At 46.2% G+C, this 12,500-nt stretch overlaps 1 protein-coding gene across 1 annotated transcript in view; it reads right to left on the bottom strand.

The window, feature by feature from the left end:
• Window positions 1-12,500, bottom strand: part of LOC107395593 (Na(+)/H(+) exchange regulatory cofactor NHE-RF1) — a 54,211-nt gene that overhangs the window by 9,452 nt on the left and 32,259 nt on the right. Inside the window, exon 3 of the mRNA XM_015975003.3 lies at window positions 1,748-1,901. Coding sequence (XP_015830489.1) covers window positions 1,748-1,901 — 154 coding nt within the window. The remainder of the gene's footprint in view (window positions 1-1,747; window positions 1,902-12,500) is intronic.

Raw genomic sequence — 12,500 nt, forward strand, 5'->3', positions numbered from 1 at the left:
ACTGACTGTGATGGGTACGTTACCCCCACCAGAGGAAGATAACTCACCCATCACAGATAAATCGTCGGTGTAATTCAACACAGTGTAGTTTAAGCTGAGTTACACCGAGTTTAGTTACCTGAACCGAATATGTGCCGGTGTTGTAGCAGCGACTGCACAGAACACCGGCACCAAATTGATGACATCATTCTGTTGGTGTTTTTGAAAAACAAAAAAGATGTTTGCTCTCTATGGGAACGGCAGTGGCTGAGATGTTAATGGCCCGCCTCATAACCGGAAGGTTGTGGAATCGAGTTCCACTCAGTCTGCTGCAGTCATTGTGCCCTTGGGCAAGACACTTAACCCACTTTACCTGCTGGTGGCATCTGTGTACAGCAGCCCCACTTCTGTCAGTGTGCCCCAAGGCAGCCGCGGCTACAATGTGGATGTTTTTTCTAAAGAACTTCGATGGGAATCCTCCTCCAAACATGCAAAACAACCGAATCATAGGCAAAATGCCACGCTTCTTCCCGCGCACTATTGTGATGCAACACGAGAAACATCAAGACTGACGCCACAAAAGTTCCTCCTATTGTTAAGCTAACGTTTTAGCTAACAAGCCCTTAGCTTAGCGTCAATGTTAGAAGTACAAAACAACAAAATCAAAGGCAGAAGTGGCCGTAAACCTTTTTAGCTCCTTGCTAGCTTCAGCTCTGTTAGCACAGCTCTGATGAAAAGGATCAAACCTTTTACAATGCCACGCCCCTCCGTATAATCCGTGCGTGTGCACGGGCACGCAGACTAGTGATGAGAAAATGATTAGGGATCATCGTCTGATTATTAGCAAATCACATGAGAATTCTGTACAGCTACTTTCCCTGCAGATTAGCAACAAAGAAACCGTTTGCACTCCCAACTGTTCTTCGGGGAGCGAGGAAAGGGAATGATAATCTGCACATGCGCACAAGGACATAAACCTTTCTCAGACGGGCTGACGAGAAAGCTACAGCTGCAGAGCTGGAGACCGCCGAATCTGCTGCTGATTCGCTGATTTTTGCCAAAAAGCGACACCTTTGCAAGTATGAGACGGACGTATTTTAAATGCGTATCAAATACTAACCAAACTGTGATTGAAGCCTTTAAGACTTCTCAGTACCCTGCGGATATCCTGCGTTTTGAAAGTGTATCTGGTGGTGATTTAGTGTCACTTTCTCTCTTTCTTTCTTTTCCTTATATGGATTTGTCTTTTTAGCATGATTTGGCATCATATGGAAATCTGATTGGTGTCTTTTATATTCTAGTTGTTTGATCCAGTCTGGTGGGGTGGGTGGGGTTTGGGATTATTTGCTAATCTTTATTATGTTCTGTGTTTAAAAAAAAAAACCTAATAAAAAGACCTCGTTCAAAAGATGTTGCTTCAGTAAGAAGGGAAGGGTGGTGAGGGAATGGAAGGCAGCTCAGATGCTACCAGTGGCACCAGGCAGGTGTGCGTAAATCCAACTATCCTTTCATTTCTTTAGTTTGCTGTTCTCCAGCCTTTATTTTGTTAGCTACCTCAGGTGCACTCGCCCTGCTGGTCTCCCCCCCCCCCCCCCCCCCCCCCCCCCCCACACACACACACACACCCGCTTCTACCTTTAAACCGATATCTGCCGCTAATATTTGTGTTGGATCCCACAGGATCCCAATCCTCTTGCTGGGCTCTAAGTTACTGTTATCAAGGTGAAGCGCTAAACATATCGTGATACTGGTTTGAGGCCCTAGTTACCGGCGACATGCTCCTCGGTGGGCAGGACGTTGCACCTCTTGAAAAACTCCTCGGTGTCGGCATCGATGACCAGCAGCCTGGTCTCATCTCCGCCAGCTTTGATGGCCGTCACCACCTCAGAATGCTGCATCCCCGCCACCGGCACACCGTTGACCTAAAGAGGACACAGGAGACAGTCAGCTTGGCTAAACTGGTCACTGGTCAACATAACCAGATGGCTTGGGTTCATGTAGGATCTGGATCTGTTTAATTCAACAGGAAATTCCAATCAGACGGATCGCTGAAGAAATCCCTGTCCGACGACATTCCCAACATGGATCTCTTGGAAGTTGGGACTACTAGTAGGACTGCTCAGTTAATCAGACTTAGTAAGTAAATACATTTATACATCTATATAGCACAGGAGATCAGTAAGTGCTTCACATGAATCAAACAAAACAAATAATAATGTCATGAAATCATAATGATTTTAACACAGAAGCAAATCAGTTGCTCTGATGTAGGTTTATTACAGGGGGGGGGGGGGGGGGAGCAGCTCCACTCCACCTAAATACTGCAGCAGGGCAGTGGACTTTGGTGATCATCTTCTGGGTGCACGCCCACCTGTGACAGGTGGACTCCAGGGTGGTCAGAAGGGTCACTGAACGGTTACCATTCCACTTCACACCATGCAAGGTGTTGGCTTCAACCATGGCTATGTTCTCTGTAAAGGATCCACGCCCGCTCACTTCAGATAAGCATCATCTTGTAGGCCCATTTTCTTGGTTTTCCTGCTAGATGTTGCTTCAGTCGAGGCCTTTTCTTGAACGGGACCGATCGGCCACCAGCTCCGGGAGCCAGGATCACCCAGCCCCTGTGATCAGCTCAAACACCACCCCTCCTCCAGGCTGCTGATGAGCATGCTTTTTTATTATCAACTTTGAGATTTAATAAGAAAACTCCTTCTGGTCCAGAAAACCTTTAACAAAGTTTTAACCAGGGGCTTAATGTTGATAATTCATCCATTAAATATTAACCCTTTAGTCTTGGTTTTGTTTGGCGTTATTTTAATAATGCTCTCCATCTGTTTGATCACTGGTTTTATGATAATTAACCCCATTTTAAACACACTGTCATGTTCTTATGTCCTCCTTCACATTTGAACACCACCTGTCGGGGTCGTAACGTTCTTCAAGGGCCAGCTTCTCCCTCTTTGGGATTGAAGTCAGTTTTGATGATGAATGGGAAACTCGTCATTTTCCTCTTTCTTTTATAAAGTAAAGGCCTTTTCGTCTGTAATTGTACATAAAATAGTGTTTCAGGGGCAAAGTAAAAACTACATGAATAGAAGCGTGTTGTAAGAAAGCAGATGTCCAAAGAAGTGCTCTGACTGCAAAACAAATTGGGTCTTAAGAGAAACACACATTTGATTTGTCTTCACACGCTCTTGTGCCACACCTCTCAGTTTCTCAAGAGCGGCAATAAAAATACATTCAGATTTCTGTTCCATGTGAGATGATTTTCATTCAAATGAACGTGTCATTTTAACAGAGGTGTGACATTGTGGCACCATCAAGTCATCTCCATGTCAAGTTTTTGTTCTGCTCACTAATGAAACCAGGTGATTACAGTCAGCACAGTGAATTAACCTGGTTCAGTTGCTGAGCAGAACAAAAACATGACATGGAGATGACTTGATGGTGCCACAATGTCACACCTCCGCATTTAAATTTACATTTACTTCTGTCTGAATAAAATCGTGCTTATTCTCCTAACTTGGCCAATAAGACTCTTCCTGTAAACCTGTTGATGAGTTGCTCTGATTCTGACACTGACCGTATTTTCAGTAATCCATCAGAGATGATCTGGTATCTGCAGCTGCTGCCGTGCCTCAAGTTGATCCGTGCACGGGCACCAGAAGCTTTGAGCAGCGGTGTTACAAACGCGAGATCATTTCTAACTACTGTGATATTTGTGCTGAAGTAAAACGCCAGAATGAAGGACATTTACTAGAGTCGTTTAACAGCTGAGAGATACCCGCATCTCCAACTTGTGCGACCTAGGAGATGAGTGTCCAGCCGGCCGATGCCCATGCAAGGGTGTGCAGACGAACAAGGAACAAAGTGACTGGAGATGGTGGACGAATGAGGAACAGGACAAGGACCACAAGCTATGGATCTACCTGGCATTCATTCATAGGCTGAACATTCCAGATGTCCCAGTACATCTTGGAACCTGAGTGGTGCTTTAATCGTTTTCCTTTTCCTCTTCCGTTCATCTCCAAGATCTTGGAAAAGGTTGTGGCTAAACAACTCACAGCTGCTCTTGATGAACATAGCATCTATGATAGCTTCCAGTCAGGTTTTCGTAGAGCTCATTCTACTGAAACAGCTCTTCTTAGGGTCTCTAATGACCTTCTGACCCACAGTGATGCAGGGGACTGTTCTGTTCTGGTCCTGCTGGACCTGACTGCAGCCTTTGACACTGTTGACCATCACCTGCTACTGGAGAGGCTGAGAGACTGGGTAGGCCTATCAGGAACTGCTCTGGAGTGGTTCTCCTCTTATCTCTCTGAGCGCTCCTTTTCTGTGGCCGTCTCCAAGTTTAGGTCCTCCACCACCTCCCTTACCCATGGTGTCCCACAAGGTTCTGTGCTGGGGCCTCTGCTCTTCCTCCTCTATCTGCTTCCTCTTCAGCACATCCTGAGCTCCTTCAAAGGATTCTCTTACCATCTTTATGCAGATGCCATCCAACTGTACATCTCCTTTAAGCCCCATGAGATGTCTAAGCTGCAGCTGTTACACACCTGCTTAGACTCTATCAAAACCTGGATGGTGGGAGCTTTCTACAGCTGAATGAAGATAAGACTGAGATCCTCATCTGTGCCCCAGACAAGCTGGTTCCCAAAGTCAGAGACTCTCTTGGTCAGCTTGCTTCTCACACCAAACCTTCTGTCAGGAATCTTGGTGTGACCTTTGACCCAGCTCTCACCCTGGATTCTCATGTCAGTTCTCTTGTTGGCTCTTCCTTCTTCCATCTCAGGAACGTTGCTAAGCTGAGTCCCATTCTGTCCCGCTCTGAACTTGAGACAGTTCTCCACACCTTCATCTCCTCACGCTTAGACTACTGTAACTCTCTTTTCACGTGTCTGAGCAGAACCTCCCTGAACCGTCTACAGGTGGTTCAGAACGCCTGTGCTCGGCTTCTGACCAAGTCCTCCAAACACACCCACATCACCCCGCTTCTCCTCCAGCTTCACTGGCTGCCAGTCAACTTCAGGGTTCATTTCAAGATCCTGGTTCTGGTCTATAGGGCCTTACATGGACAAGCACCATCTTACATTGGTGATCTTCTTAGTCCCTACACCCCCAGCAGGTCCCTGAGGTCCAGTGATCGAAGCCTACTGGTTGTGCAGCACCAGGCTAAAGGTCAAAGGTGACCGATCATTTGCTGCTGTGGCCCCCAGACTCTGGACCTCTCTCCCCCTGAGCCTGAGATCAGTGGACTCAGTGGTCTCCTTTAAAAAGCAGCTGAAGACTCACTTGTTCAAGCTGGCTTTTGTATGACCTTCTTCACCTCTCTCTCTTTATTCTGCTCTCCCCACCTATTCCACCTTCCTCAGGATCCACTGGTTTCCCTCTTTCCTGTTCACTCTCTCTCTTTCTTAACATTTTTTAAAATCACAATTGTCTATTTTTGCTCATTTTAAATATATTTTTAAACATTTTCTGAATGCTTTTTTACATTTTTTGTTTTTGTGAAGCAAAAGCACCTCGTGATTTTTATCTTGAGAGGCGCTATAGAAATGATATTTTCTTCTTCTTCTCTTGTCAAATGAGGATGTTAGCAGCTCAGGCTAGCACTAACAGTAGCTTAGGCTAGCGTTGTTCTGCTGTTAGCATTATGTAATGAACATTTAAATATCGCGTAAGGAGGTGTGCCTAAGCTAATGACATGTTATACTAGATTTTCTCAGTAATCGTTTCTCCCTCGCCATCACAACATTACTAATTCTGCTCTGACTGAGGTGACGTGGCATTCCTTCAAATAGATGAGGTAAAAAGAAAACCTCGTTGATGCCTGCTGAAGTGCAAGTTCTGTGAGACCGGGTTGGGACAGCAAGCCAACAAAGAAGTGGTCGGCACCAACTCCAGAGGACTTTGAGAAAAGAGAACTTCCGTCGACTTGTTATGCTGTCTGAACTCAGCAGGAGCAGCTACTGGGGCTTCTGGAGGAGGTGAAACAACCACGCCTCCAGAATGCCAAAAAAGACATTGGACCTGGAGCGGCGGGTAGACGAGCTAGAGCAATACTCCCATATGAATGATGTGGTCATCACTGGCATTAAGATCAAACCGCGCTCATATGCGCTAGCGGTGGTCACGAACAGCGGAGATTCCAGCGACGAGATGAAGGGGGCACAGGCGGTTGAGCAACAGGTGGCATCCTACCTCCAGAGCGCAGGAATAGAGTTGGGCTCGAAGCACATCAAGGCCTGCCACCCACTTCCAACGAAGAGCGAGAGACCATCATGAGGTTTATCAACAGGGAAAGCAAAGGGGCACTTTTGAGACAAGAATGAAAACTTAAGGGCACAAACATTTTCATCAACAGGCATTTGACAAAACAGAATGCTGACATCGCGAGGAACGCAAGACAACTCCAGAAGCAAGGCAAGATTCAACAAACATGGGTTACAAACTGCAGATCTTCATCAAACTGAATGGGACTCCTGAGGCTGCAAAACTTTTGGTGGTAAAGAAAATAGAAGAGCTCGACAACTAATGAAGGTAACACGAATCTCCTCCTGTCACCATTATGGACGTGTTAAAATCAGTTATTCAACAGAATCTAACTTGACACATATGAATATCATGAACCCAGCACAACAGAGTTCAACTCTGAGACTGATCCTGACAGTAACTGCAAATGCATTACTAACGAGGAATATGGAAAGGATGTGGATCCTTGCAGCAAACTTTCAATTATATATTTTAATAGTAGGAGCATGCATATGAATTTTGACTCTATCAGAGTCCTTGCAAATTGTTGAACAAAGATTTCGATCTTTGTGTATAATAAGAAAGCAGTTCTGGATTATCTCTCAATCTGTGCATGGATGAAACCAGGCTGAGAGGCCAAAGAAAGGCCGTGTGTGTGATTTGACTCCTGATCTGATGTCGTAAATAATGGATGTGCTTCACTACTCTGCTGTTTTGGGTGAATGTATGTTGTAGCTATAGTCTTTACTGACCTCTTTGGGGTTAGTCCAGGATGCAATCAAGATTCAGGGGAGACACCGCGTCTGGGATATGTTTATGATTGGCTTAAGCAGACCCCTGGAGTGGAGAAGACAAGGAAGGGGGGCACGCCTCCCCCTGTTGACTGATGACCACAAGAAAGGAATGAGGTAATGCCTGAAGGACACCAAGCAAGAGGTGCTGGGAAGAGTTGCCATGGAGACAAACAGGAGACAAGAAGGAGGGGGAAGTGGAGTAATAAAAAGGGGGGCCCATGAGGGACCGGGAGTTCTGGGGAAAGTTCGGTGGAGCTCTGTGTTTTTTGTCTGACCCGCTGCGTTGGGGTGATTCTGTTTGGATTAATCTTTTTTCATCTCTTTACATAAAAACCTTGGTTTCTTATTGTAAGAAACTTAAAAGGACTTCTGTGCCTGGGGGTCTCCGTTGGTGTCGTGTAACCGAAAAGGTGAGATCCTGGTTACTTGTTATCCCACTCCAAGAGGTTTAGGCATGTCATTTTAGAGTCTTTAACCGGAGTATAAATAAACCACAGGTGACTAAGGTGTGTTTGGGTTTGAACCGAGTCTTCCTTTGAGCTGCAAGCAGTTTGTGCTGCCAGGATCAAAGTCTAGGTTAATGGTGATTGCTAATCAGTGTGCAGGCAGTTTTAAAGAGCGGCTGAATATCACGCCCATGCATAAATAGAAATACAAGTCAACCCTGAGACGTAACATCTGGTAAAGAGTAAGCTAGTTGTGGAAGATGGCTTGTAACACAACTGTTTCCTAGTCCGTTTAGATACAAGTCCATTCGATACGGTTGATCACGCTGTCCTGATTTCTAGGATGGAACACTTTGTGGGTGTTCGCGGGATCACGCTGGATTGGTTTGTGTCGTACCTGGCTGACAGAACCTTTAGTGTCTCATTGGGGTATTTTACTTCTTCTAATGCTTCATACTCTTGCGGGGTTCCCCAGGGTTCTGTGTTGGGCCCATTGTTGCTTTCCTTGTATTTGCTACCTCTTGGTTTGATTTTTAACACATGGGTGTCATTTTCACTGCTATGCAGATGATACCCAGGTATACATACCTTTTAAGAGGGACCACAATCATGCTTTGCAGTCTCTTTTAGATTGTCTCTTTAGGCAATGATGTTCTCTAACTTCCTTCTTTTTAATGACAAAAAGACAGAGGTTGTAGTTTTTGGTCCAAGTACTTTGACTAGGGTGGGTACAGTGGACCTCAGTCAGCTCACCCCATTCTTGAAATTGAGTGCAACTTCCCTGGGTGTTGTACTGAATGGGGATCTTGCCTTGGACAGGCAGATCAGTGCGGTGACCAAATATAGATTTTATCAGCTAAGGAGGATTACCGAGGTAAAGAACTTGCTGTCAGAAAAGGATTTTGAAACAGTAATTCATGTGTTTATTACATCAAGGCTTGATTACTGTAATTCTTTGTACCTTGGTGTTTCACAATCCCACGTCTCATGTCTTCAGTTGGTGCAGAATTAGATGTTAAAACAGCTTGCCATACTGGTTTGTTGTAGACAGTGAATTGTAGAACATAACTACTACACCAACCCTCGTTCGTGGATTGCTGAATATTACTGGTGGTGGGTGTTGCTGGTTCTGCTGCGCACATCCATTCAGTTTTACTTTCGTTTCTGGTATTTTTTCTTAGTGTTGTTGGAAACGTCTTTACGATTGGTTAATCCCTGCAACCCTAGTGGTGACCTCTGACCTGGGGTTAGGGTTTTTGGGAGTGATGTGATGTTCCTGCGGGCAGCTGCTGCAGAGACCAGAGACGATCTCTGATGGGTTATTGAAGAGAACGAGTCACAGAATCAGAGCAAATTATCAACAGTCGTCATTTTGTGGCTTTCAGGAAGAATCTTTTTTGGCAAGTTAAGAGAAGAGGCACGTCGGTCATGATGTCCGACGATTCAAAGGTTTTGGTCAGATGTCACTACAGTATTGTCCAACTGTCCCGAGTTTTTCACAAACACTGTAGGCGCGTGTGAAGTGGCAGGGATGAGAATCAGCTCCTCTAATTCTGAGACCATGGTCTGCAGTCAGAAAAGGGTAGAATGCCATCTCCAGGTCAGAGATGAGGTCCTGCCTCATGTGGAGAAGTTTAAGTATCTCATGGTCTTGTTCACGAGTGAGGGACAGCTGGAGCGTGAGATCAATAGGTGGATTGGTGCTGCATCTGCAGTGATGCGGGCGTTGTACCGGTCTCTCGTGGTGAAGAGAGAGCTGAGTCAGAAGGCGAAGCTCTTGATTTACCGGTCGATCTACGTTCCTACCCTCACCTATGGTCATGAGCTTTGGGTAGTGACCGAAAGAACGAAATCACTGATAAAAGCGGCCGAAATGAGTTTTCTCCACAGGGTGGCTGGGCTCTCCCTTAGAGATAGAGTGAGAAGCTCAGCCATCCAGGAGGGGCTCGGAGTAGACCCACTGCTCCTCCACGTTGAGAGGAGCCAGTTGAGGTGGCTCGGGCATCTGGTCAGGATGCCTCCTGGACGCCTCCTTGGTGAGGTTTTCTGGGTACGTCCAACCGGGAGGAGACCCAAAGGTAGACCCAGGACACTTTGGAGGGACTATGTCTCTCAGCTGGCCAGGGAACGCCTTGGGATTCCCCCGGAGGAGCTGGCCCAAGTGGCTGGGGAGGGAAGTCTGGACCTCTTGACTTATGCTGCTGCCCCCGCGACCCGACTCCAGATAAGTGAATGAAAATAGATGGATGGATGGATGGATGGATGGATGGATGGATGGAGACGAAGGTTGGGCTGTGCCCGGCTGAGCTGACCAAAGTATAAATCGGCCATATAGTCCCATAAAAGTTCCATAAAGGAACAAACAGCATCAAGGACACTCTGATGATGTGCATGTGGGACAGTGACACTGTGTTCAGTGTTTAGTTAATGTTTAACACTTCAGCAAACACTTAACCAAGATAACAAACCTGTAAAACCATCCAAACCAAAAGATAAATGATGTAACGGAGTAATAAACCCCAGAGGAATCAAATGTCAACATAAGAGAAAAGGCTTAGTAGTGAAGTCAGCAACTACCACACACACACACACACACACACACACACACACACACACACACACACACACACACACACGCACACACACACACACACACACACACACCTCTGTATGTGTCCAAAGCAACACTCAGACACTCTTCTGGACTTTGTTCCAGGGAGCGGCTGACTTCATGGCCCGGCCCGAGCTGCATTACCTTTCAAGCATTACGCAGCGACAGCACAACTGAAGAGTCAGGGAACTCTGACCGGTAGAAACGCTAATCTGGGTTAAGTGGATTTAATAAACTCTGTAATGCCAGCTGGTCTCATTTAAAAACTGGATCATATTAACAGATATGTTGAACAAGACCTACAGTAATACTAGGGATATAAGTAAAGGCCAACTCAATCAACACTATGTTGTGTTTTTAACAGCAGCGTATTGACTTTTTTATTGCAACTTTACATGTAAACATTTAATTCAATTGAAACTGACTGAAACATTTAGTGCATTTGTTTTGTGTGGGGCAACTCAGACTCAGAGCTACAGAAGGTAGCAGCCTGATGGAACAGGGTCGTGTGCGAACACTGAATTTATCTCGGACGTGAGTAGCCTGGCCAATCAAAGGGCCTGGTAACACTCCCGTTTAAATAACCCCACCCCCTGAGAATTCTAACCGAGCCAATCAGCGCTGAGCAGCACGACACACACTGCAACGCTCAGGTTCCCATCAACAACAAAGATGGCGTCTGAAGCGGAGTTCGCTGCGGCTCTTTCCTCTATTCCAAATGACTTGGACACGTCTGTAAAACCACAAGTAAGAAAAGCCTTTCTTTAAACTAAATCGGTTTGCGCCGTCGCCAGACGCCATTCTTGACTACAGGTAATAAATTACAGCGTCGCGTGATACAGCGATTGGTTATTTTTGAGCTGGCTAGTCCCGCCTCTCACGGCGCTCTCTGCCTCGAGTATCCAGACTCGTCCTCTGTGTAGAGTAGACAGAGTCAGGCTAGGAAATGAGGGTGCTGGGCGATACAACAATACCAAAATCACTTTTCATCGACAGACGAATGAGAACAGGTCAACATGAAACTTCGATATAAACAACAGATCAAAAGCCAATCTGATTGAGGGTTACTTCACGCTGGACCAATCAATGGTGGGACTAGAGCAACACACTGGCCAGACCTGCTGCTAGTGGCTGTTAGCTGTAGCCTCTTGCTGCAGCTAACAGCCAGGAAGCGGTGAGTAAAGTCCAGCAGGTGCCAGTGTCAGAAAGAGGCAAAAAAGAAACTCCCAGGACTCCCTCCTGGAGGAGTGCTGAGAACCTCCCTTTTCTTAAAAAGAGACTCGGTATTGTCCACGTCCAGGACATGGAGACTTGGTACCCCTCAGCTACTGGTGGGGGGCTCCGAGCTTTAGTGAAAACTTGGGAGCTACTATTGAGGGAACCTTGAAGCCGATGGCCGATCAGATTTCTGGGCCTGAGTTAGCTCCAGGCTGAACAGCTGGAGGTAGAAGGACTGAGGCACATCAGAGTGACCCTGTCTGATGAACGTAGCTAGTTTTAGGGCGGCGGCTGTTGCGGTGCCGGAATGCTTGTTCTCTACTGCCGCCTGCAGCTGGGTGTAATCATTTCTGATTTCATCCCGCTGCCCGTCAATGAACTCCCCCACGCTGTCGGAGGTGTCTTATCAGGAAGATCTTGTCCTGGAGAGCAGCTCCAATAATGGCAGTGCCAATAATGTTGACGGCACGCTCCAACAAAGTTGGAAAAAACCCACAGATGTCATTTGAGCCGCACACCCAGGGTGCCCTGGGGCGTGTCCCCACCGATATTTATAAATGCTCCCACCACCTTTATGAAACCGTTATGGCAACTATTGCCAGGGTGGACCTATAGAGCCTCAGCCACAGCCATCTACTTCCGGACCACAGGTCTGCGGAAGAACAAAGGAATGAATGCAGGTAAAAGGTGTTTAAAACGCTTTTTCCTAATCCCGTTGGTTTTGTGCCATGGATTTCACATATGATGTCCGTGGATTTTAAAGAAACTTGTGCTTATTTTCAAACGGGGGAAACACTTCTTTAGGTTGTGTGTGAAAATAAGTCCGGGACTAGAAATGCACTTCACGAAAGTGACGTCATCGAACCAGACACGGAGAAAACGGAGGAAAATGGCCGTAAGCAAACTGTTCAGCTGTTCAGCAAACTTCTAATGCTTTCTCTTAAGGAGGAAGGACCAAAATAAATCTTGCCACAAGGTAAGTAGCAGCTAAGATGTGCAGCAGACATTTGATTCGTGGACAGAAATGGCAACAAACTAACCCTAACCCTAACCCTGAATCACACACCTTCTACTTCAATTTAAAGTGTTTTTCAACCACACCTGTCACGTATCAGCTTGTAAAAGTTTGTAATCGGCATGACTACAAACAGGACATTGGTGTCACCAACCGTTCCCATTTCATTAAGGTGTATTCATACAAAT

This window comes from Nothobranchius furzeri, chromosome 16, assembly GCF_043380555.1.
Source record: "Nothobranchius furzeri strain GRZ-AD chromosome 16, NfurGRZ-RIMD1, whole genome shotgun sequence".
NCBI classification, from domain to species: domain Eukaryota; kingdom Metazoa; phylum Chordata; class Actinopteri; order Cyprinodontiformes; family Nothobranchiidae; genus Nothobranchius; species Nothobranchius furzeri.